At 44.3% G+C, this 27441-nt stretch overlaps 1 protein-coding gene across 2 annotated transcripts; it reads right to left on the bottom strand.

The window, feature by feature from the left end:
- Window positions 1-25661, bottom strand: LOC102692154 (E3 ubiquitin-protein ligase MGRN1). Of its 2 annotated transcripts, none has more exons than XM_015360505.2 (17): window positions 25201-25659; window positions 24898-24999; window positions 21269-21387; window positions 20468-20556; window positions 14891-15037; window positions 13680-13797; window positions 11905-11971; window positions 11272-11315; window positions 9415-9462; window positions 8610-8678; window positions 7702-7861; window positions 6497-6606; window positions 5193-5419; window positions 4009-4120; window positions 3674-3719; window positions 2882-2986; window positions 1-1557 (listed from the first exon to the last, which is right to left on the bottom strand). In XM_015360505.2, the coding sequence occupies exons 2-17, from the start codon at window positions 24983-24985 to the stop codon at window positions 1445-1447; spliced, it is 1662 nt and encodes a 553-aa protein (XP_015215991.2). In that variant the 5' UTR covers window positions 24986-24999; window positions 25201-25659; the 3' UTR covers window positions 1-1444. The 2 variants fall into 2 exon arrangements, with proteins under 2 accessions (XP_015215991.2, XP_006637253.2); XM_006637190.3 differs by adding an exon at window positions 2203-2248 and having other exon boundaries at window positions 1469-1557; window positions 24898-25661.
- Window positions 25662-27441: the final 1780 nt, after the last annotated feature.

Below are 27441 nucleotides of genomic sequence, written 5' to 3'. Positions count from 1 at the left end.
TACTTTCAACCAAACATATTATTACATGAATGTACAACAACAACGAACAAAAGAACAGTCGCACGTTTATTGTATAGGTGTATCACTATAGGATCAGCAACTGTCTCATAAAAAAGGTATCATAGCGATTTATGGTTAATAAAATGTAAAAAGTCGTCAACAGTAAATCTTGATTATATCTCTCCAAAATTCTGATGATGCTTTACAATTTAAGAGAAACCAAAAATTGTACACGAAACCTATCCTTCACAGTATTGAGATACTAGTATAATTACTTGACAATTAAAAGTACAATATTGTTTCAGGGTGTCTTTTCTGAGTTTTCCCAGTTTTCAGTACTGACTGAGTACTACCGATAATCATGTCAATAATTCAAAATACATCAAGGTATGAAAATACCGTTATCCAAACGGATAAAAAACATTAAATACCTTAAGTGCATTTCAATAGTAATGGGCAGCATGCAATTACTTGTTATACGGTTTTACTCAGTCATTGCCAGATTTGTTTCTGTATCCATTCAAAAGGTCAGGCTGTAGTGAATATACAGAAGATTAATAACAAATGTCACACACGAGTGCCCTTTTCAGTCAGATGAATAAAAATCAATTAATCAACGCGAGCTGGTAATCTCGCAGTTCTCGTAGTGACCTTAAACATCATCTTTAACCTTTTCCAAACAAGTGATATTTCACAATACAGTTAACTGTGAAGCATTGCAGTGCCTCTCATATAACCACTGCCAAGATGATACTGCGGAGGGGGGGGATAACCAATTTTTACTTCCAAATAACGCTATAATAATATTTAAACACTTTGTTAGCTTAATAATTATGACATTTTATAAATGCACTCTGATAAAATGTCAAGCTGGGGTGGGAATACGCGTCAGCTCTTCCCAGCTGAGTGTGTGCAGCACGTCTGCCTCACTCAGACACACCTCTGCTGCTCGCGGGGCTCAGTAAGGCTGCAGAAGGGCTTGGAGGCAGAAGCTGCAGAAGCAGGGGGAGAGAGCCCAGCTGGGGGAACTGCTCTTCTGAGCCTCAGCGAGCAGGACCCTCCGAGGACTGAGGGGGGACTGGGGAAACAAGCCACTTATCCTGGATGAGACGCAGGGCTTTGTTGTCAATTACAGTCAAGGTTATCCAAACCTGCGGTTCACGCTGTTCTCCAGCTGGAGCCAGTCTTACAGCCGTTCCCCAAGCCACTGCTCAGTTCGGCAGTGCCAAACGTGGACTCAAGCCCCCCGAAGGATCGCACAGTCACGTCCGAAACCCGCAGCCTTCGCGTTCCGGAAAGCTGCAATTGACCACAGCCCCCGGCGGGCAGAGGCCGGCCTGGGTGAGGCCCGGAGGGCCGGCTGATCTGGGAGGGAGGGAGGGAGGCGGGCGGGCGACTGGCCAGGAGTGGGTACTGCTCGGGGGCGAAACGGACCAGGCTGGCTTTAGGGGGTGAGCTGCTCGTCCTCAATGTGCAGGCTGCTCGTGGGACACAGGAGGGGCTGGCTGGAGCTGTTGGTGCTTTGGCTCTTCAGGCTCTCCGTCGACTCAGACGAGCCTGCAGACAGACGGCAGTGCGGCAACGTTACAGGACACCTGCTGGAGCGACGGTGGAACTGCAGGGACACGTACTGGGAGGGGCTGCAGCGGGCCAGTCCAAGACAAATTCAGCAAACTGGACTGAAAGCCGAGGAGGAGAGGACGGGGTCTCTAGTTATCACTGCCCAAGCGTAGCGGCAGCAGTGTTCAGAGATGTACTGGTTTTTTCCCCCCGTCTACTCCTTCACAGGAATTTTAACTGGCTGTGCTTTACCTTCCAACAAATCTTGACGAGGTGAAAGGAGAGGCGTCGTTTACAAGATGCAAAAAACAAAATTGAAATTGAAAGGCAAAAACTGGTGTCTGAAGAGCAGTGTACTCCACGGATCAGTGGGTTATGCATATAGTAGGGATGTTTCTACTACTGCTTTCAGTGTCATAAACAAGAGCAATTTGACCTCAGATGCTTCAGGACTGATCTTCCTGAAGATCGACATCCGAATTAAGTAAGAAAAACAGAACTTTGGAAATACAGCAGCAGACACTGTCCTGGACAAGCCAGGGACTGGATCTCCCGAGACAGCATGCTCTGAGAGACTCACTGAAGCAAAGCAAAGGACACACAGCACAGCTGCCCGAGAGCGAGACAGGTAAGGCAACATACCAGAGTTAATCCTCAATACCAATAGAGCAGGAGTCAGGACCTAGGGCTGCCAGAGAGAGGCGAGGAGCGAGGGGAAGGGTACAGGCAGGGGCGAGAGAGGGTTAGAGAACAGAGGAGAACAATGGCACACAGGTTAGAGGTGAGGCCCAGGGACTGAAAGCACGTGAGAAAATGTAAAAAGGAAATCCTACATATTCTAAACACCTTCTGACTGTCAACAGTATATATTCATTCAGGTGGCATCATCAAGGTCATTCATTCTCAGTGTGCAGACCTCAAGCCCAGGATAATAAGCTCTGTCCAGAGACTTAATTAAGGAACAGCACAGTATATTTACAACAACAATGACGTGAGAGGCCTGTTTTCTGAAGTATTAACAAGACGGGGAATTGTCCAAAGACGATCTATAATTAACCACTGGTATCAGAAACATGTCTGCACGTCAGTGTGCTAGATCTGAATTCCCTCCGCACTGAACACCACTGAAAAAGATGGTTTCCATTCTTGTTTTATACTAATACAATAAGGAAACACCTTTACTACTTGAATCAATACAGATGCAAACATGGCTTCCTTAGCATTTTTATTCCCTATCTCATACTGCACAAGGGCAGGTCGCTCAGGAGCCCAGCACCAGCTGACGGGCAGTGCCCTGCCCCGCGCCCCAAGCCGTGCTCACCTGGCAGGGACAGCTCCACTGGAGGGTCGCTCTCGGTCTTGGTCAGGCTGCTGCGCTCGCTGCTGCAGTCCTGCAGGATCTCCCCCACGGAGCGCGGCCGCTCGTCTGGGAAAGCACAGGGACAGAGGGAAGAGCTTGTGCCGTGTGGTGCCATGAAACAGCCACTCGCTACCGTGCAGCTAAAAGAAAACGAAAATCTGCGCCCTATAAGAGCGACTGTGCTGAGAATATACACTATACACACTATATATACACACTATACTACTGTACAAGTAACGGGTTACTTCTATTGGGGCGGAGCGGTGGCTCTGTGTCTAAGGATCTGCGCCTGTGGCTGGAAGGTTGGTGGTTCAAATCCCGCAGCCGGCAGAGGAATCCTACTCCGTTGGGCTCCTGAGCAAGGCCCTTAACCCCAACTGCTCCAGGGGCGCTGTATAAATGGATGACCCTGCGCTCTGACCCCAAGCTCTCTCCCTGTCTGTGTGTCTCATGGAGAGCAAGCTGAGGTATGCGAAAAGATAATTCCTAATGCAAGAAATTGTAAAGGGTTAATAAAGTAATGTTATGTTATGTTATTGGAAAAGTACTGCTACCGAGAGACAGGGTAGCTACTGTTTTCAAAAATGAGGCAGTATGTGCCTCTCACTACCTAACAACCATACGTACTGTCAAGCAAGCCCGGATTTCTTTACGACAATTATGTTTCAGGAAAACATGAGGTCTCCACGTTTCAGAAACCTGGGCACAGTGTTTTAAGAGAACTGTATTCAGAGCCGGCCTGGGCCCCCTCACCTTCATCGGGCGTGACAGACTCCGGAGCCTCTTCTGTCGCCGTGTGCTGCGGAGAACATGACAAACTCACGTGAAACGAAACAAGAGACGAGCCCTGTGGGGTTTTTTTTTAAAAAACAATTTCAAGGAGGGCACCGATACATTCAATGACGAATTCCCCAGCTCCCACACGTGGACTGATTTCAATACCGTATACCCAAAGGTGTTCTGACGGAAATTCCAAGTCAAAAAAAATGGAAAGAGAATGTGAAACAAACAGGAGGGCGGTGTTGCCTGGGCTTTCTTCTGCGGTGAAAAGCGGCGGGGCTGGTTTTCCGGGGGCAGTCCAGGCTCACCTCCGTGGAAGCAGGGCTGCTGGAGAGCAGAGTGTGGGGCGGGGCGTCGGACACCTCGGACAGCTTCTCCTCGTCCTCCTCCTGGATGGGAGACGAGGGCGAGCGCAGGGTGCTGCGGGGACAGAGGGACGGGGTCACGTTTCCCATTCCCTGCCTCTCACCCCAAGCACAGCTAGCTGCCACACAGCCAGGAGCCCGAGAGCAGTCAGCCTCATGAGGACAATCCAGACCACTGATGTGGCACTCCTGCTAACAAGACTGTCGCTCATGGAACAAGGAAACATTTTGCACCCAAAACCTACTGTATTTCTGATGCAAAACAAGCACCTTTGGGAAAAGTGACTTTGAAGTAATACATCACAGTTACAAGCCTCTTATACAAGGGATTTATTTTTTTGTATTCTTTTAGAATTATTACACCGCGATTACTTTTCAGTAAATGATTACTTTTCAGAAATGACTCCTCCTAATGTGCTGTTTGGTTCAAAGTGTAAACCCGTACAGAAGTAAATTATAACTGGGCCACTGACGTTTTGTGTTGCTTTGGCTTTATTTAGACAGCAACCTTCACGATAAGGCAACAGTAATTAAAGGTAAAGATAAATAACACTGAATTATATACTTGGAGGAACGACAGCATGTGCATATTCCAAGCCAAAGATGCCCATTAAGTGACAACATTATGGGGCGTTAATGACACCGCGTGTCAGAGGTCACCGCGGCCTGGGTATGTCTGCTTCACATGGCATTGGAAACCATCACTAAGCCTGAGCTGCACCCTGCAAGAATTTTGTACACAGGTACAGCAAACCCAGGGATGTGGGCCTGCAGCTCCTCCTCACAGCTATAAGGAGTAGCAGACAGTGAGGTCAGCCTAGTGCAGCCTGGGCCTCTGATCTTTCCCCAGAACCACTTGGCAATGGCAGTGGTGATAAATATAGTTCAGCTGTGAACTGAAAGTGCGCACGATGAAGAAAAGAGTCGTCTGTTGGAGATTTAAATAACCCTCATGTGCTTCTGAACTCTACTAATAATATAACATTGTATTACACAGTACTGAGACACAGTCTGTACACATTGACAGGAAGACTAAAGAGAGATACAAACCTTTCGTGGTTTACAGCATTTCTCAAGACTGGCAAAGCCAGATATCGATTCAAAGCGCTGTCAGTAAAAAGCCAAACCTGTCAGGAGATTTGCTGACTTTGCTCTTCTGGAGGCCGCTGTCCCCAGAACGATCCACTGAGCCAAGCGGCCGGCCAGACAGGGGCAGGGGGTCCCCCAGACCCCCCGAGAAATTGATCTCCTCATACAAGGGGGCTGAGGGGATCCCCGGGGACACGGAGCGCAAGCCATTCAGGGCTTCCAACAGGGAAATGGGCTCGAATCCGGGAGGTATGTTCTCCGAGTTCTCGAAGGGGGGAAAAAACAGAAGCAAAAACTGAAAACCTTTTGTTAAAACGAGCTCTCAAGCAACTACAAAAAAACACTGGGCTTCTGAAGATGCCTTTGCACTCTGCAGTACAGTCACAAGGCTTTTTGTCTATTCTAATACAGGCTAATCCTAAAATGATTAAATAAAAAAAAACACTCCAGCCATCTAGATTATGGGTAGATTGGGACAGGAGCCAGTTCTCTTTATAGTCTGCAGAGCAGAGCTGTGCATTTAACCAGATAAAAAAGAAACCTTACTTTTCACTTCCAAACACCAAGCCTGAAAACAAAACCCCAGACTCTCTCTGTTTCCCCATGCCGTTTGGAGTTTTAACAAGAGAACGTCTTTGCAGAATTTCAACAAGGAACAATACTAAAAAGTATGGACCTCAAAGTTTTTTTTGTGGTCTTGGAGGAAAAGTTCTTAAAAGAGTCCTGCCAAATGTTTCTGAGTCCCGATCTCATTACCACATGAAAGGTTTAGTCCATCTTCTCCTATCCGAGTGTGTGCGTGTCTCATTTCTTTTACAATTCAACCACATCATCATTACTGATTATTAAAAGACATGGACTAAGTTTAAAGGAAGAAGTATTTTTTAAACAACGTTAATCGAAGGCACCTCATGATAAACATCCTGTAAAATATTTTTTACCGAACTGGTTATATTGCAGTGTGACTGCTTCATTGGACTTCAAAATAAATTTTTTCTTACTCTACAAATAATTACACAGTAAAGTCTCACTGATTAATGACCCCGACACATCAGAACAGAATGGCATGCTCATGTCTGTACGCGCCCTAGCATTAACATAACACAGACTGACTGCGATTACAAAAAGACTCTGAATCTGTGCAGAACATATATTTAAATGTTTTACTTTACTTATTTAAATGTGTTTTACAAAGCTGCAATCCTGGATCACTTTACTTGATTTAGTGTCCATATCCTTGCCTGAGAGTCTGATATATGTACAGGTCAGCAGTGTCCAACCTGGTCTGCACCCGGAGGGCAGCAAATGGGTAAATATCAATATTCCTCTGCATCCGACATACCGAATGCTCATCGTGGTCCATGGTTTGTGCCAGGACAGGACTGAAAGACACAGGGGAGAGAGTTCCAGGCTTCTTCCGGACAGCGCGGATCTGCAGCAGGGCTCGGAAAGCTGGGGGGAGAGGGGAAAAGACTTGGGATTAGTAAAGCAAGGAGGAAGACTCCTCCCCCCAGATCACTCCATAACTTCAGCCTGCAGTCCATCCATTTCTGCACAAATAGTGACAGCGCAGCTACTGGCTTAATCTGTGTTCATCCATTTCTTCAGCCTATCTGCAATAAGTCACGAACATGTACTCTGTTGCTGAAACCACTGACCACTTTCCCTTTTAGTCTTATATAAACAAAAATCTTAGCAGTTATAAACTTAACACAAACATTATAGAAGATGGCATTAAATAGTATGTCTAAATCTTAATGACCAAAGCGTGTAGCCACACTCTTAAAATCAAACTTCCTATACTGGGAAAAATCCCATTAGACTTTACCAGTCATGGCCTCCTAATAATCCCCATCTCTGAACTGGCTTCATTACTCTGCTCTCCTCCCCACTGAGAGCTGGTGTGTGGTGAGCGTTCTGGCGCACTACGGCTGCCATCGCATCATCCAGGTGGGGCTGCACACTGGTGGTGGTGGAGGGGAGTCACCATTACCTGTAAAGCGCTTTGAGTGGAGTGTCCAGAAAAACGCTATGTAAGTGTAAGCAATTATTATTATTAAAATCAATCTGTATTTTCCACTGTGCGCTCTTCATCTCACGTTAACACTCATTGCCCACCAGGTGTCTCTGTATCCACATGTTCACACCCTCCTCAAACGGACTTGTTACCTGGCAATGAGGAAGTTTAAAAAAAACTGACAGACATTTTTTTCCAAATCTGTAGCTTGAGGCAGCTGTCCTACATTAAGCAGAGAAGATAGGAAGGGGTGCACAGCGCACAGTGCTCACTGCTGCACCTAGAGGGGTGGAGAATCTTCCATCTGAATTAAATTGAAGTCTTCACAAATGACTTTAGCACAAAGAGGAGTGTACAACAAGCAACCCCTGCTGAACAATACCGCAGCGCCACACTAAATTTAGAGACAACACCAAAGAGGGGCTGGCCTGACGAATGCTTGCCCTCTAGGAATTCTGCTCACGTGATGAGGACAACGCTCCATTTCTCCGTTTTCCTCGAAGCCCCCCCCCCCGTCAGGAGAAACTCACGCAGCCGGCAGATGGGGCAGTTGTTGGCCTGGTACCGCAGCGTGTCGGCGCAGGAGTTGCAGAGGCACAGGTGTCGGCAGGGCAGGATGAGGGTGTCCCGCAGGTCCGACAGGCACACCACACACTCGTTACTGTTGTCGCTGTTCTCGTCGTCCGAGGGCTGTCAGGCAGAGGTCAGTTTACACGCAGCTGGGGCACATCCCTACAGGCTCCTGGTGGGCCAGAGCGGTGGCACTGCGGCTAAGGATCTGCGCCTGTGGCTGAGAGGTCGCTGGTTCATATCCTGTGGCCGGCAGAGGAATCCTATTCCGTTGGGCCCCTTAACTCCAGCTGCTCCAGGGGCGCCCTATAAATGGCTGACCCTGCGCTCTGACCCCTAACTTCTCTCCCTGTCTGCGTGTCTCATGGGGAGTAAGTTGGGGTCTGCGAAAAAGACAAACTCCTAATGCAAGAAACTGTATAGGGCCAATCAAGTGATCTGATCTGATTTGACAGGCTCTCCCACTACAGACTGGGGATCACGATCTGGAAGAAACCTGCCACTTCTCTGCTCTCTCCCTGAAACAGATGTCCTATAGCCAGAAAGTGCAATCCTTTCACAGTGCCAAGTCTTCTGAATGTGGACAGTGTTGGCATAAACTTGCGCAAGAAAATAAATGAAAAAATGAACTGTTTAACTCAGGAATATGCTTGCAAACATGCAGCTGACTTTTACAACCAAGAAATGACACATCTTTCACCTGCGCTGACATGGGCAGCTGTTTGTCACAGCCTCTACAAACTGGTCAAAGTAATAAAGTGAAGCTTTATTATGAAAAGGACAAAGTTAGTTTGGATTTTAGGGAGGGGGGGAGTTTAAAATGTTATTTTAAGGATGAAATATTGGGATTATAAGAGCTCATCCCTACCTTTGTCTCCTGGTTGTTCTTGTTTTCGATGCCATAGATCTCCTGAAGGAGGTAGCTCACACGATCCACCTGGGGCATAAAATTACAACTCAGCTCCGGGGAAGAGAGAATATGTCGATGGCGCAATGGCACACCTATCTGATTATGCTAGTGAGGGATAGGACAGACGTTTGGGGAGGAACAATGTGAGAATTAAGAGTGTCAACACAAGAGTCTGTTCACAAGGGCCTTAAAGAGACATTATCAGCCACTGAAACAAAGGATTCAAGACCGGAAACCCACGGACCTCCAAGCACATAAAAAGCCCAGAATAATGTGAAACATGCACAGAAAGAAGCAAAGGTTTCACCAGTCAATGGCTCTGTTATGCGGTGAATGCAGTGTACTTTTTACACTTTTGAAGCCATTTCAAAATTCTGCAGACAGCACAACCTAAAATGTGTGCAGGTTTTTCAGCACCCTCTGATCCAATTCTGATGGTTCCAGAGGCTCTCTGGTTTACTGATTAACAAGAGACATTCTTTTGATAAGAGTCTGGAAAGTCTCAGCTCCATTTATCTTCCCATCTTGGACACACTAGCTGACTTAACAACTGCACCATGTGACAAGACAGAAAGAGCCACAGGCAAACAGAACAACATGTGCGGCTTTCATTATTAGTATGCTAGTAACATGTGACAGTTCCTTGATATTTTAAAATTAGATTGCCATAACTCTTTCACAGCGCAGTGTAGAAAGCATCTGACACAACATCCGCTAATGTCTACATATATTAGGTACTCTCAGAAACAAATCAATTACTTACAATTTGCTTCTGCTTCAGAGGCTTCACTGAAAAACTGCCATCGACATGCTGCAGACAAAAAAAGAAAGAAAGAAAACGGTAAATTATTTTTACTATTTGGGTTATTTCACACATACGGCCTAAACTATGGGTGTAGAGCACTACAGTCCTGGGGGGCTGGTGTATGTACAGGGCGTCATTCCAACTGGGCTCTGAACGAGTTAAACCTGCTGACCGCTGCCTTATCTGGACCAATGCAGCAGCTTCCCCCAGCTTCCTTCTCCTGGCCGAAAGGAACTTGAACTTTTAAAGTTTAAGAAAGAAAATAGCAGTGTACCGAGCTCAACATCCACGAGAGTCTATCAGACCAAGATCGAATGTGTACGGTCATTATGGGCCCAAACTTTCAAAAAAAGAGAAATTTAGAAACATAAGCGAGTTCTCCACAGCATCATCACATGGATACTTACTTCTCTACCGATTACCACATCAAAAAGACACCTCCCGTGTTTGGTTGTTAAGAGCTTTTAAATCATTTTTTTTTCTCCTTTTATGTCCTGCAGCTTGAGACCAGAGGCTGCCAGCCTGGTGGGTCTCACAATGACGGACCCCTCAGATCAGAGAGCAAAGCCACCTGGAGGAGTGGCGTGGATGTCACCGAGAGCACTGCACGCCACCGCCAGCAGGGGCCGCTGTTGCACAACATGCTGAAGGTGCTGTCTACCCACCCCAGGTGGTACTGGACACCTGAGTCCCACTAACTTGGCCACAAGTGCCGTGATCCAGACGTACACCAGAGACGTCTGGTGAAAAGGGAATTATTGATGGTGCGAACCATGAAAGTTCAAGGTTCCAGAAGAATTTAGCCCTGAGAACACGCTCAATTTCAAACACAGGTTGATATTCTATTGTTCGATACAAATATAATTGTTGTCAATGTCTGATTCTGCCTACATTCTGCAATGTCAGATGCATCAATACAACCAAATAACAGAAAATAAACGATAGCTAATAGCATGGCTCCACATGGCTGCAAAGAAATTTAATATCTCCCAGGATGGCTTTAATAAATACAATTTCAAAATAAAATCAAATGGATTATCGTTTCTGAAAGTCTCTCAGCGGCCATTAGACATAATACAGCCTCTTTCATAACAAGCAGTGGCTTTCACGGCAAGGAAACCCTTACTGTTTGCTTAATGGGTTTTAAAAGACCGAGCATTCCTGTGGGGAAAAGAGGAAAGGAATTCACACCCCTCTAATTGAAACAGACTCTGCCAACAAGGGCTGCAGGGTCCAAGAACAGGTTGCTTATCATAAGTCTGATTTATTTCCAATTTGCAAAATTCTTACCGCAGGATTTCGCAAAGGTTAGAGACGTTCCTTAAAACAATTATTTTATTGTAGCTCTTGTCACTGGAGGGGGCTGCTTTGAATTACTTGTAAATAAATCTAAGCACTGAATAGTGAACAAAGACATCCGTCTTCCAGTCCATTTATCCCTTTATTATGGATGGAATGCATTTTTAACCCTCTTATTATTAACATATATGTTAACATGCGAAAAAGAAGCCAATACCACTGAAATAAAAGCAGCATAAAAAAGTGTTTTTGACATCTGAAAACGACTAAAAACTAAACAAACATTTTTAAAAAGTCAAAAAGAAAATATTCAGACGCATTCTGTATATTTCCAGGAAGGACAAAACAAAATATTTTTATGTGTCGAAATACCCTATACACACTTCCAATCCTTGTGAAATACAGTGGATGAAGTGTTTAATGTTCTCTAGATTATCATGATTTACATAGCGACATGATGACTAATCAGGAAACCAAATGAAAATTCATGCCTAAAACTTCAGAACTCTTACTTACTCTTTCAAAGGCAGCCAAGAGAACATGTGCATGCCCCATGATCTCTGCAATGAAAGGGAGAAGGTTATTAATTACTCTTTACCTTGTTAATGGGTCACTATCTTTAACTGTTGCGGACCCCTGCTTCCTAAAACAAGGGGTTCATTATCAGTCGTCCTAGAGATGTTATTAAAAGTCTGCATGGGTGCCTCAACTGATAGTGGTGCTCGTCCAAACACAGGTCATGCTCCATGACCCAGGCAATGTGGGTTCGAGATGATCAGGTCACTGGAGGTCTGTGACTGGGATTCCACAAACTGAGGCAGGCTGGGGATCAGCCTCTGTGAGCTGCCCACATCCCAGGCAGCTGCAGGGTCGCGGTGCTGTCAGTCAGGGACAGTGTGCTCCTGTTATCAGTGCTGAGCGATCAGTGTCATGAATGGCTCAGAGGTGGGCAAGTCAGAAAAGCCATTCTGCCCTTCCTCATTCTGCCCATGTGAGGCTGCAAGGTAGCTCTGACCAGAAGCTTGAAAGCATGAGACTGGCAACTCCTGAGAGTGTGGGGATGTAACACAATCCTAGCATTCAACAGAACTATCAGAGAGAAGATGTGGCCAATGCACAGAAGAGCTTGGAACTCTTAACTCTACCTACCATCTCCTTCATCTACCACTGCCTGGATCACCATGGGGAAGATCCCTCGGTCTAGATCAAAGTTGAGCTGGAATCAAATAAAAAAAAAGATCTGTGTTAAAAGGATGCTTAAATGTTGAAAACCCGTTTTGTTTTTTAGTAATCAATAAAACACATTTTTTAGTTTTAGTCTGTCCTTGAAACAATTTGAGAATGTATCTTCTACCTGAAGAAGGAAGAATGTACAAAGTAAAGGACCTTACAAGTAGTATACTATAGTTCTGAAATAAAAATGTGAAACTTCATGGAGTTCAGACGCAGATGGTAACTGGATTCTTCCTTCAAGCCAATTCAAATGAAGAGTCCACAAGTGCCTCAGAGTCATTTCTTAAATGCTAAATCTGAGGCTGACTACTAGATACCTAATTATCATCAGATGCTGAAGAGTTCTGTTGGTATCAAACTCAACTATATCCTTCTTGAGGCTGGATGATTTAATCTATAAACATCAACAATGGGACCATCTAAAGTCAAGAAAGCTTAGAAAAACCTAGAGGAATTAACTGAGCCTAGAGGAATTACACATTCATCTTACTAAATTATTTTTGCACAGAAATAAATGTCTCAATCACAACATTTATACTGTGACGTTTGCTGTTTCATTGCAGTTTATCATCTACATTCAAGGCAGAAAAGCACTATAATCAAAATCGCCACATTCATAATACATCGACTGGATTTTCAAACAGATGTCACTGGTATCTAAAACACCTAATCAAACCACAGGTCACTTCTGAAAATCCATATGAAAGCACTTGATTTAAATGAACAGAAATGATATAAATTACAGGAGCACCACTACTCATCAGCATGCACCCAACGCGATGAATTCTGGGAACGAATATGTGATTGCGTTCCTGATAACAACCCCCTCACACCTTTTGTTTTCACCCGACAAACCTGAGCTTTTTATCTCTTTCTATGCAGGCTGAATAATTATCACTTCAAGCATCTCTTCCTTCAGTCCCATCGTCCAGCAGGCCCTCCATAGATAATGCCAATTAGTGTTATGTGGCAGAGTGCCCAGAATTTCAATTACTACACAAACCATCAGTAGATGTATCTATAGTACAGGCCAGATTTGTTTTGAATAACTCCAGTGTTTTCAGTAAGTAAAATAACGAGATGGTTATTAACAGATACTTTGCATCTTGAATACGACAGGATTACCTCTACCAGGACTCTTGAAGGGTACACCTTTTCCTGTGCACTCCAAAAAACTGATGGCATCGGAACCGCAAAGTTTCCTTTTAGCTCTACACCCTTAACTGTCTAAGCTTCTCAAGAGGATGTGTAACTGCGTAACAAAAAATATGGTCCACAGAAACTGGACAAACACAAACGGGGCATTAGAGGAGCTGTGCACCACATAAAGCAATATTCAGGCTATTTAGTGTAATAGCTCTAAAGTCGACAGTGACTTGCTTTTAATCTATCAGTAGGTGTAGTTAGTGTATTTTGGTAATGATTTATTGGAAAGGGTTTGCTCTTCCCCTAGTATAGCAACCAGCTCCAGACACAACACAGTCCTCTGCTGTTAATCCAGTGGGGGGCGCTGCCAGACTTTTAACTTCCACTGAGAAAAAAAAACGCAAGAGTTGCTTTGAAGAATCCCACTTTGTTCTGAAGGAGACCCTTCAGTTAAGTTCAGACGCACCGAGTCTCACAAAGGAGGGAGGGGGGTGAGGGGGGGGTTGATTTGGGGAGTCAGCAGCCCCTGCCAGACAAGCACTCACCTCCTCTTCCTTCCACTCGGAGAAATCGATCTTGAAGGAGGGCAGGGAGAACTGCTGGCTCACCCCTCTCTTGTAGTGAACTGTTTCAGAGACCATGCCAGGGGTCTTGGGGTTGTACCTTCAAACAGCACGGAGGCAGAACGGGAATGGCGTTTTATAACTGACGTTTTTATATTACTCCACAGGTAGCAGGAGCTCTGTCTATTTCACACCTGTGTGCTCCTGCCAGCCTGCCACGTTCGCCTCATGCGGACAGGCTGCAGCGCTTCTTGGCAGCTGAAGTCTCATGGTGTGAAGGAATGTAAGCAATGCTAATGAGAACCACCGCACTTCAAGCATAACGCACACAGAGCAGAACATCTAGAGAAATATTAAAATGCTTGGTGTATGAGGCTATATAAACATGCCCTCACAGTTTAAACTACAGGATTATCCTTCTACTTCCGTTTAGACAACAGAACTTCACAAAGAACTTGCCAGCTCTAACAGACAGGCATAATGCAGCACACAGGTGAAGCACTGTTCTTGATTCCTGAAGCATGTGTTTTATGAAATCCATACAATTGCATCTCCATTCTAGATCTCCCATTAAGTGGTCACTTAAAAATAAGGGCGGGGAGCAGCTTAGGCTGTACCTGCGCCCTGGCCAGCTCCACACGCGCAGCGCTCAACTCCAACTCCTGCGTATCCATGGAGACCAGCAGTTGCTAGGGGCTATAGATTTATTTTTTTCCCTCGTCTGGCTACGTGACTGTGGCAGCTCAGTGGCTTCAAGTTATGTCAACATTAAAAACCTAGTGAGAGCTTTGTGTATTTTAAACAGGCGTGAAAAAAACCCGCTCAATGTTGGCAACATCCCTTAAACAGTGCATCTTACATTGCATTATTTTTTGCACCTAATATGTACTACTGGAGCTATTCTCTAATTTGAGAGCTTGCAAGCTTGTTTTAACAACTTTCTAGTACTGCATTTATGGTCGTTTCTCACTAGAGTCGTTGGGCTACTACGTTCCGACTGACCAAACAGAAGAGTTTTGCATAATTTACCGAGGGAAAAACAGCCCTCAGGCTAGTTATACTGTTCATAACACATTGAGCAATGCGCTGCTGCACATCTGCTGCACGGCTGAGCAGTTGACTCCACTCAGGCATCACCCTGTGTGTCCTTTAGCCCACTGTTTCCCCACCCCGGAGTGTTAACTGGGCCTTACACTGCCATGCCGTTGGAGAACTCCTCATAGGCCTGGCAATACAGCGTTATGGCCACACGAGCATCGGCGTCGAAAGTGAACTCCACGCCGTAAAGCACCCTGGGCTTGCCTCCCTCCTCTGTGGGGCTGTCCGAGTCGTCCTTGTACCTGCAACACAGCAGACACACCCACCCCTCAGCACTCAGGACCGCTCACAGTCTGCAACACCCTAGAGAAACTGCGTTCTGCAACTGAATGCTTTGAAGGCTGTCAAGGTCTCAGGCCCAGGTAGGTTCCCTCTAGGGACAACGGGGTTCAAGTGTCCTTAAGTGGCACTGGCACAAGACTTGCCCGTCTCAGTCTGGAACTTCTCCACGTACGTTTCCAACTAGGAAAGCAACGTCACACTTCTCTGCCTACAGATGCAGCCATTCAAAATGGGTGAGGTATTTCGCGGCATACCCCGGTGGGCGTGTCACAGTATCACGCGGTATCACGCGTTTCACGTGTGTCACGTGACTAACTATCCGGCGTCGCCTTGTAAAACCGCCAGGGGGAGCTTAACCTCTCATGTACAGCATTTGAGCCTTTAATTTTGAACTGTGTATTACAGCATGTTAATCATCAGTCATTAAAATGTTGGTATATATTATGAAAGCAAGATTGCTCAGTTGGACAGAAGTACACAACCTACCTTTATCAGAAATATTTATGCATCAAAGCCTTTACTGAAGATATTACTAATAGTATTAATAATGGATGACTTTGGACAAGCTGTATACTCAAAGTATAATTTCTTTAGCACATTTGTACAAGCACTTGGAATCTGTCCAAGCCATACTTTGTCAGGCATTTTGTTTTACTTCAACGGGGCATAAAAACTTCCTTGCTTTTAACAGGGCGTTTCATAATTTCTAGCTACGAAAATGATTTAAAATGCGACACCTACCATTCAACTAGAGCTTAAAATATCACAAGGAAAAATACACACCGGTATTCCATTTCTCCCTAAACATTGTAAGCTTCGAAGTCTTTAACTAACGTGATACCGGAGTCAACAAGCATACTTTTAGAATTTGATTAAAAGGGAATATAATATGGAATCGCGTATCTAAAGAATTTAATAACGGTATGATTATATCGATATGATATATCATATATAGGTATATATAGGTATATCATATATAGGTAAGCGATATTATGGACAATCAATTGACTTTTATATTTCAAAATATCGCAACATGATCGATATTTGCGATATTTTGAATATATCTTCCCTTCTGACAGTGGTTCCTGCTTCTATTGTGTGTGTGTGTGCAACAGTAAATTGTTATAGAGAAATGGAGGCGGGACAGTATGCGTTACAATATAAACATTTATATTGATTTAAATCGTGTTCTGATTCAAATCGCAAACGCGTGTTTAATTATGTGTTTTTTAATCATGATCAGGCTAATGCATTTCTACATTTTCTGTATGAACCAGCTTAGAGGTTCATACAGAAAGACAGCTTGTGTTTAAATTGAGTGTAAGGTAATTTATGCTTCTAAAGTCATGGTCAGTATTGTTGTACTGTGCTGTACTGTGTCACATTATTTTATAGCGTTTTTATTGCGTTATTAAATCCGGTGGCGCTGTGTTAGTTTCCTGACTCACATTATTTAAACTGCGACACTGATCATTCATCTCTAAATAAACTTTATTTTATATAGCATTTTAAGCGAATAGGTAATTAGATTGCTCATAAACCTAATCACTTTTTCTTCATAAACACAGCGTGATTGCTCTTTGAAAATGCTTTTCCTTTATTTTTAAAGTAGGCTCAGATTTCAACTATAGATCGTATTATTATAAACTTTCTTGGAAAAATGTATTTTATGTAAACCATGTTTGCTATTAATTCATTTAGGGCTAAAATACGTTCATTGTCTTCTAATCGAGTCGAGTTGACATTGGAAGCCTGCCACACCCGGACCGTTAACGCATTAGCACGTCAAAGCCCATTGAGCCAGTATTGGCTTTAGTATCCCCCCCTTCTCCCCTCAATTCAATTCAATTCAAGGTGTTTTATTTACATGACAGATGGGTACAAGCAGTGTTGGGTACTGTATGTATATTGTAACGCTTACGGCAGACAGGCACTGTGTAGGAGCCGACGCACCAGAGCAGCGCCTGCAATTTTTATATTTATAACTTAGTTTTTAAAATTAGTCAAGCAATACGAAGCATCTCCTTTTACTTAGTGCCTGAGCATACTGCAACGCGTGTGAAGCCCATAAACGATATTAATTTTGGAACTTAAACATACAGTATATGGCTGGTCTCGGTACTTTAAAGAAAACATACACACCAGTATTCCATTTCTCCCTAAACATTTTAAGCATCGAAGTCTTTAACTAACGCGATACCGGAGTCAACAAGCATACTTTTAGAATTTGATTAAAAGGGAATATAATATGGAATCGCGTATCTACAGAATTTAAAGACCAGACAATCGCAAACTCGTTTTCAATAAAATTATTTTATTCATTCAGCAGTTTGTGAGAGGGACATCCAGCAGGGAGAGACACACACACCGGTTTTCATTGACAACATTGTTTTTTTTTCAATTCCTCTTGTCTAACAGGAATGTTTTGTTTGTGGACAGACTGTTAGACAAGAGGAAAAGACTGCCTCCTCCTACGAAGCATTTCGTTGATCCGATCACGAATTCTTTTCCAGTCGTACGCAGCAAGGGTTGAGAATCTCCGATTCACCATCGTACTAATGGTTTCCCGGAGATTGGGTTAAAAAAAAACAAAAAACATACTAACAACTGTGCCATCCTACTCCTTAGTTAATACATTTTATTATTCATAAACAGTTAACATTGTTAGCAAAATATTTTGAATTATATTTAACCCTATTTTTTCTTTAGTTTTGTATTTAACTTATTATATGATAGTCAGACTTAATGTATATTTGAACAATGAAAATATATTTTTACAAGATTTTACATTAAGCACTTAAAATTAATATGGTTAATAATAGTAAACTGTAACATGCTGTAACAAGATCGGTTACAAGAAGAAAATGCTTTCAGAGAAAATGTTTCAACCAAACTTATTCCCACACACCCCGCCCCCACTACCATTAGAATATACACAAACATTTTAGCGTTTCATTCTGAGCAGAAGACTCTCACACCTGAAGAGTGCTGGCTGTGACGAATTAAACCGGTTTTACAGGTTTCAATCACAGACCATGTGACATGGGACTCAGTAAACTACAGTAACACCGTATTTGATAACGCTTTAAAAACGCTATAAAATAATGTGACTTGGCACAGAACAAGTTTACAACACAGTACAAAGATAAATGCTGACCATGACTTTAGAAGCATAAATTGCCTTACACTCAATTTAAACACAAGCTGTCTTTAGCCCTCTAAGCTGGTTCATACAGAAATGTAGAGATCTAGGCTCAGAACACACAGCTTCATTAGCGAATACATATGCAGGACAACTGGAGAAGACGTTTTACAGAGGATGGATTTTTAGAAACATCCCATCAGACATCCCATCATATTCACAACGTGAAATCTAGAAAATAATATTACGTAACCAAAATCCGCAATATGGAAACAGAACCTGTGTAATTGTTGATAGATGATGTACTCGTAACATTTTTTCAAGACGAACTACAACATTTAAAAAATGACTTGTATGTACTTGATATCTCTAATCAATCCACGGGTCCCAGCACAAAACGAAAGTAAAACGCATACCGTTTCTCGCTTCTTATTGCTCAAAAGTAATTTGACCGTATGAAATGCATAATATAAACCTAGAAACATATACGTGAGCAGTACTTAAGCACTGTAGTATCGGTGTTAAGACATACCTCTCAAATACTGTAAATCAAGTTAAAAATATCTCAAGACCGATTCTGGTCGTAATGAAACCATGCAAGGGAGTTTTTATGTCCGTTGCAGTTCTTTTGCAACATGAATATAATTATATCGTTATTAATTTCTTGAGATACGCGATTCCATATTATATTCCCTTTTAATCAAATTCTAAAAGTATGCTTGTTGACTCCGGTATCACGTTAGTTAAAGACTTCGAAGCTTACAATGTTTAGGGAGAAATGGAATACCGGTGTGTATTTTTTTCTTTAAAGTACCGAGACCAGCCATATACTGTATGTTTATGTTAAGATTTCCCTTCAGTGGTAAAATTAGATATGAATATTCAATACTTAAACGGGCACAGTTAAGACATTAAATATACATGTACATATTGTATACAGTACAGTTTGCATACGGTAATATGTTTATGTTACGCGATTAAAAAATAAATAAATAAAACTGGAAGGTCCAGCACCACCATTATGTTTATATGGTTGTTTTTGTTGGTTGGTTGTTATTATGGTTATTAATAATTCGATCTATAGTTGTAATCTGAGCCTAAATAAAAAGAAAAAGCAAGTGATTAGGTTTATGAGCAATCTAATTACTTATTCGTTTAAAACGCTATATAAAATAAAGTTTATTATTAATTTGCTGGACAGAGCGGTGAACATTATTATGCATAAGACAAAGATAACGATCCTGATCAGTTTAGAAATCTGTGTACGCTGTAAGGTTTTTACTTCTTAAACTTTTAAAATACACGTTTAGAATTGAAAGAAATTCTCTTCCTGGTATAGCAAACCAGCACGTCTTTTTTCTCCAATCAGAGGGGTGTCAGATGGTGTCAGCCAATCACCATTCTGCGTTGGGTAGCAACGGGTGACTGTTCTCAGGCGGAAGATGTAAACAGCTTAATGTTCGTGTTAAATATTTTTTTTTAATTAAAATTCATTCTATACAGCAATCGCATATTTGGGTACCGTTTCATAAAACTTTCATGCTTAAAATGTTTAGGGAGAAATGGAAGACTGGTGTGTATTTTTTCTTTAAACTACCAAGACCAGCCATACACAGTACAGTTTACATACATACAGTAATGTTTTAAATTAATATCGTTTATGACCTTCAGATGCGTTATGCTCCTCTTCTTTTTATGCTCAGCTACTAAAATTTCCCTTTAGTGGTAAAATCCATATAAATATTCAAAACTAAGCGGATTAAAATGTGCACAGTAAAGACATTAAATGATTCAATCTTTGCACTACCAACCAATGCACCACGAGTGCCCCTGTCGGTCATTTTGGCCAGCCAATCACTTGCCCTGCGGTATGCTCCGGTGCCCCGCGGTGGCTTGTGGGTAGGTTACCGTACCGCGGGTTTTTACCGCGCATTTTGAATGGCTGCATCTGTATCTATTCTCCCATAATGACAGCCGAACAACACCATGCTGGGTTCTACACTTCAGTGGTGGAAGATGTGGTGTTCTGGGATGAAAAGTGTGCAGCCAACGCATTTATTATTAAAACTTGTTTCATTTGTTCCGAGGTCGTATGCAGCACAAGGGGCTGGTCATTTAACAGGGTATATAAGTTGCTATCAAAGCCACACAAAAAAATGAGGCATTACAGCACCCCAGTGGTAAATCTGCACTTCTAAAATTCAGCTAGGGCTCAGTGCATCCACACAGGAAGTCGCTGACCACTCACCTGACCAAACGAAGAGAATCCTTCCTGATGTTGACCAAACTCCTTAAGGTCTTGACAGCCTCATGGGGTGCTGGTGTCACATAGGGAAACTGAACAAAGCACAACACACACTGCATTCAGGCTCTCAACGCAGCCCTGTGTTGAGGAGGAACGTGTCCTACATGTACCTAAGGTGTCTGCGCTGAACTAGCAACCCTCTTTCATGCTAATTCAGTTCCTTTGCCCCTCCAGTTGTGAAGAGATCATGAAGCGATCAAAAGAGCACGTGTTTAAAAAGTGATGCAGAGCAGCCTTTGAAAATCTCCATGCACCAGTCATCTGTCTGGAGGCAAGTGCTGAAGTAACAAGGTGGGCAGGTGGAGCTGAAACCCTGCGGCGAATGCGCAGGGAGCACACAACAGCCCCCTCACTGGAAGTTGCACACACTGTGGCAACAGTACTTCCCCAGCTGTGTGAATCCTGTAGTCTGGGATTGAAACAATTCACGATCCTGCACACCTAACATATTCTTGAGGGACACATAAAAAAAACGTTAAGACAGCATAAGGATATGCCAGTTTGAGAGAGAAACTTCTGGAGTTGATTTCTTAAAAAGACGATACCCCAAGAGAGTAGGACTTGAAAATATCTAATACACCTATTGATCACTTAGTGAAACCGAAGATTGCTTTCTTCCTTATGAACAGCAGCAGACTTAACACTTGCAGAAAAAGGCAGAGTCACTTGTCAGGGTCACCTAACCTCTGTCTGAGCTTCACATCAGTGACTGAGCAAACAGGCACTGCTTCAGTGTCAGCTTACCTGCACAGGCCTGTTCCCCAGGAAATTCAGATCCATATTCTCCCCAAACAGGTAGCCCTCCGGGTGTGGAGTGTCAAACTTCTCCCCTCCCATGAAAAAGTGGCTGGCAAAGTAGTTCCCTGCAAATGAAAGGTGACCCACTTAGAGCCATACGAAACCAAGTGGTAACAGTATCCAGAAAGGGTTAGGCATACGTGAGAAGGGAGACTCTGTTACACCGGTGCTTCCAACCCTGCTCCTAGAGAGCTCCAGCCCACTTAGCCTTACTGCAATACACCTGTTTTCAAAGACTGAAAGTTATTGATCATTAAGGAGGGAATCAGTTCAATCACAGAAGACGTGATCCCTGAGGGCTGTGTTATCTTTACATTTGTGAGCCAGACATTTAACAGCTCCCCTGTTTAGCAGATTAAAAACAAACTGTGCCATGTATTTATAGTCCAACAAACAGTTCTGAAAAAACACAGCCCGAAATATTCACAGCAGCACTCCTTCCTTCTGAAATCACCTTCAAAATTCAGCTCCGGCTCTCCTTGTGCTGTACTAGGAACAATACTTGTAAAAGTCATAGATACCTGTAGCACAGTACTTGTGATAGTAACAACATTCTTCGTCTTTGGGAATGTACAGAAAAGCCTAAAAACTCCCTTTCTCACACGAGGATGAAGTTTCAGTGGAAGTCCTGCTTTGCACAAAGCAGGACTAGTGATGCGACACTGATTCAATCAGTACAATCAGACTGACAGTGGTACACATACTCACAAATGAACTCACAAATTACACTGCAAAATTCAAGAGTATGGCAGGTATCCAGCACTGAGCAGCAAGGGAGTAATATCAGGGCTACGGCGTCCTTGAAAATGTAATGGACTGAGTGATTATATACGGATTGTGCCTCATGTGTCTAGCCATCGGCAATTTATTCTTCCTAGAAATTCCAGAGCCTTTGTGCCATGTTTTCAGTAAGAAGGGAAGACAGCACTAGGACTAACTGAATCCAATTTGTTTTTCCAGAAGAAGAAAAATATTTTTTAAAGCACATACCCTGTTATTAAGCCACGTCCACGTCATGTGCAGCATTCAAAACAGCTGCTGCGGCTTCAGTTGCATTGGAAATCTCTCATAGATGGCTAATAATAAGAGTCTTGCACTTACAGACCACAGCAAAGAGCTATAATGAAACAGGCTCATCATAGCTGGTTTCTGACATCATCTTCCCCATTCAGACAGGCAGTTTACAGCTGGAGGGGTAAGATCAAGGACTCACTGACAAAACTACATTCTGTCTGGCCTGAGCTCACAATCAAAGATGGTGCAATTTTACAGTCAGGCATCTCTGAAAGAAAGGAAGATGCCAGCCCAGCGGCCGAGACCCGAGCAGTTCTTCTGAAACATGGAAGCCAGCAAATGTACTTCATCGCTCATGAAGCAGCAGTGTTACCACCCTGTAGCGTGTTCTCGCCAGATCTCAGATGCTAATACTGAGATGGAAGACATCCAAGGAAAACCATGTTACAGCTGTTAGGCTGTGTCGGTACTGGTGGACCAGTAGGTGGCGTGCCTCCCTCTGGTCCTGAATTGCCAAACTAATGCCCACGTATGGGGGACGCTACTGCAGGAGGTGCTCTCCTTTGGACTGAGAGGCTGAACCGAGGGCCCCACAGCATGGTCATTGAAGATGCTGCAGCAGTGCTCGTAACAGTGAGCATGTTAAGCCTGTTCCAGCTAAACTCCACTCAGCACCCCAGATGGGTGCTGCTGACATGTCAAGTACATTGATGCCCACCAGGATGAAAAGTAATGTATAAATGCAGGGAAATACTGTTGATAAACTGGGCTCATCCCTGACAGCGTCTAATTTGATGACACATTTCAGGGTAATTTCTTTCACGATTTAACAACATCCCCTGTGTTGGAGAAACACGCTAGGAAATGCCAGACAGAAAAGTCATGGGGGATCTTTCAAAATTTCCATTACAGTATACTGTATGGACAACATCGTGGAGTAAATGGCATAGAGACCACGGAAATATAAGGGGATTGCTTTACAACTGCACCTAGATTGTCTCCTCTGCCTCCAGAACAGCCCCAGGGCCCAAAACAACAAAAAGAGCTTACCCAATCTGCTCAGATCAGAATTTAAACCCAAATCTACAGACAAGGGTTTTCCCAGGAAAACGCCAAGTCCAGAACTGTATCTTAAAGTCACTCACATCAGCCCAGCCTGCCAAGCCCAAGGGGTGAAACTGCTGCCACCTTTTCTCCCCTCATCCCACCCACAGGCCCTGACACACAACCACACCCTAACTTTTCACAACAACGACAACAGCAGCACTCAGGGCCAGCGGAGAAATTTCAGCATCCTCGATCTCCTAACAATCGTCCCCGTTTCGCCACGACGGTGGCGCCTGTAGTTTTAAAACCTGCGACTCTCTGGCGGCTCTGCCCGGCCTCCCTGCCTGGCTCGGACGGGCGCGGAACGACTTTCCTTTTCCCGCCCAGCTCCGACACCAAACAGGAACGCGCCGGAGGTGCCCCAGCCATCACCCGCCGGCTGAGGGGAACTGAAAGAGCTCCGCCGGGCCCAAGGTCACGTCCCCTGCGCAGGTGGGACACAACCCCAGGCCGTCAGCGTGCAGCTAAGATCAGTCCAGCATGGGGGCGTCAAGCTCCATCACTCCACTTCGCTTTGCCTGCTGGTGCTATTCTATGGAATAGCACCAGCAGCCCTATTCTATGGAAAGCAAGCGTGGCAGCCGTTTCCAAAAACCCCTTGTTTTTTTTTTTACAAACCAGATTTACCCCGTCTCGTTCTCCCTTTTGATACAGTCTCCTGTGCGACAGGAAAAAAAAACTGCCACATCCCTGCTACTGCACGGTACGCGGTGGGGATTCGGGACATCGGTTTTATTACTGTCCTGCTATGTGTGCCTCATGGCCTGGCAGCCGACCCGGGTCACGTCGTGATCGACCGCTGTCACTCCCTCACGCTGCGGGACAAGCAAGGGCAGCACCTTCACAAGCCCAAGATGCCCTCAGCTCCCGCTTGCAGGCGACTCCCGTCGTCATGACAGCAGCGGATGGCACCAGCAATCCTCGCTGGGAAAGCAGGTGTTTTTCGCCCAAACTGATTGCATCACCGGCGTACATGCAACACTTCGGTTATACGCAACATGAAATTAGTGATGAAATATCAAAAACTCTTTACAACAAAACTTTATACCGTGCAATATTCCATTTAAAGTAAAAGACCACCTTGCATCCACGCTGTCTTTCCAATACATCACCCAACCATTCTCACAAGCACTTCACAAACCATTTTTAAACGCCCGTTAAGGCAACACACAGAAACCCAGTGTGCTGGTGTGATTTTCATTTTGCGCCGATACAAATACGTGATTTTCTTTTCTACTCGAATGGCACTGCTCGGTAAGTTCACAGGCGAGGCAGGTCATCAATAACGCGCAGGTGTCCCATAAATACTATCAGACGAGAACTTTGACCCGATCCCCCCGGGGCCGCCTTCCTGTTTGTACACAAAGTCTTAGACTCCTGGGGCGGTACGCAAAGGCACCTCTGACAACACACTCAGTAGCCAGGGGTTGGCATGACTGAAACAGGGTCCTTACCGGTCTTGGGAGGGTATCTGTAGGCGGAATTTGCTTGGATGTCAATGTCTTCAACTCCCGCGATTCTCCGGCTAAGTATCGACCCCATGCTTCTCGCACGACCTTACAAACGGTAAAAACACAGGCAGCAGCGGTATAAAAGACGACGAGACGCCGGTCGCTTCAGGACTGAACGCTGTTCTGCGATTTAAGGAAAACGGCGGCGACTACGACAACGATTTCAGACGGAGAGAAATCCGTCGGACATGATGGAGAATTCCAAGATTTCTCGGGGATCGGCGATTAATCCTTTTTTTTTTTTACCAATTCTCTCATGAGGCACAGCGATATTTCCTCAGTTACATTTATAGTCCCACGACGTCAGAGGTTCATCCGGAAAAACACAGAAGTCCGAAGCCTCGAAGACACAAACGGAGACGGGAGAGAAACGGGGTTGTTGTTTTTTTTTTTTTCCGTCCCAGCAACAGGGTGTCGCGCGACATACGTGAACTCTCCCAGCATCGCGCGGAACGGGCAGGGGCTTGTGGGTCTTGTAGTTTTCAGAAGGAGGCTGCCATGCTCTCTTCGATACCTTTAACATGCCATGGAAACTACAACACTACTTAACTACGAGCGAGGAGAAGGAAAGGACTGGGTGTAGTGTCGTCGAGATTCACTCGCTGCCTCTATGACCGAATTAACACGATCATATTCGCGCTTAGCCGCTGTGACCCCTTCTTAACTTAGCTAGCTGTGTAAATAGGTATGAAAAAAACACTGTTCTGTGACTACATATCTTCACAAAGGGGTTGCAAATAAATAAGGAACAACGAAAAGTTTATTCCATGCTTCTTTGGGTGTTCTGAAGAAGGTTGCGCAGCCGAAACGTTGTGTCTCTTCTCTTTCCAGCGGGGAATAAACGTGTACCTGTCCCTTTGCAGCCTGCGCATGCTGACGCAGCTCATGACTTGTAAAGAAATAAGTCGTCAGATGGAAAACGATTAATACGAGTTTAGAGAAAAGTATACTCATGGGAAATACTGCTTAATCGTGGCCCGAGGGGGCGCAGGGGTTAGGCATCCCTGTGCAGTGTTGTGGCCCTGGATTCGATTCCTATCCGTGTGGAGTTTGTATGTTCTCCCTGTGTCCGCGTGGGTTTTCCTCCCACAGTCCACAGACACACTGGTAGGTTAACTTGCACTGTTAAAAAAAAACAGCTGGCCCTGGTGTGTACGCCTGTGCCTGTCTGTCCTGCAATGGACTGGTGTCCTGCCCGGGATGTATCCCACCTTACTGGGACGGACTCCGGTTCCCTCTGAACCGAACTGGATCGAAAAGGTTAGCAGACTGATGGGTGGACAGAATTGTACAATATGTGAAGTTACAACCGTGTATTTGTTGACATATACAAAAAACTGATTGCGATGTTTTGTGACGTGGCTATGGATATGCTGATAGTGAGGAGTGTATTGTTCTCTTTGCAAAATACCAGCGTCTTTCTGTCCAGATTGTACAGGCTGACATGGGGTTTGTTTAATGCGTGACTCTCTCTCCCTCACTTCCCTTCCAGGAATATTAATCAGAGGCAACACACACCAATAAAACAGACATGCAGAATGATATACAAACGATAGCTCTATTCACCTGGGCCACACTCAGACATTCATTCTAGAACAGATAGGATCACAAACACCAGACACAATGGGCTCTGCTCGGCCGTACTGTTGAATAAAAACAGCAACCAGCTCTTCAGAAATAATGCTGCTAGTGCTCTGAAAAAGACTGTTAGGCTTGTAGTCCCAGGAACAAAACAGTGTTGTCTTTCAGGCGTCAAAACGGAATCGAGGAATAAAACTAACCACACGGGATAGCGTACATGCGAGAAGGAACCGACATATTTTCATCGGCAAACTCCGAGAATTTACTCATTTAAAAAAACAGTCTTTCATCTGACATTCGGCCATAGGAGGACGCCCGTCCGGCCGATTGGCACAGAGGTCAAGCGTGTCCTAACAAAACTGGCGCAGATCCCCTACTCCCGGACCACAACACCGGCCTTACACACAGCGCCCCTCAGCTGACAGCTCCTGGCCCCGCCCCTGCTCGCTTTTCATTGGCGCTCAGAGGTTTGTTGGCCTAATATGGTAAGATAGTGACACAAAGCGCCCAGGAATTGGACGGGAGCGGCCGTCATTCACAAAAAAAAAATGTTTTGCTTTCTAGAATTTTACAAACAAAGCGTGTGGTGCCGGGATTTGTAGTCCAAAATGCAAACAATAACACAAGGGGGGCACGGAGATCTGCACTTACAGCTAATCAGGATTCGTTTCTACACTCAGATATACAGTTTAGAAACCGTGTCGAGCCCAAAGGTGAAACGTATTTCTAAATACCATTTAAATGTCATACAGTAAATATATGGCCAATTCAATGTTATCGGGGGGAAAAAAAACGCCGTCTTAATGTGTCACCATTCTGGATATAAACCGAATTTAAGACTGTATTGAACTTGGATAGTATGTATTTGGGCTTAGTTTTTAAACTCCTCACTCAGACCCGCGCGAA

This window comes from Lepisosteus oculatus, chromosome 19 (genome assembly GCF_040954835.1).
Source record: "Lepisosteus oculatus isolate fLepOcu1 chromosome 19, fLepOcu1.hap2, whole genome shotgun sequence".
Lineage (NCBI taxonomy): Eukaryota > Metazoa > Chordata > Actinopteri > Semionotiformes > Lepisosteidae > Lepisosteus > Lepisosteus oculatus.
Note: the sequence above shows the minus strand (reverse complement) of the source record. Positions and strands in the feature narration are given on the sequence as shown.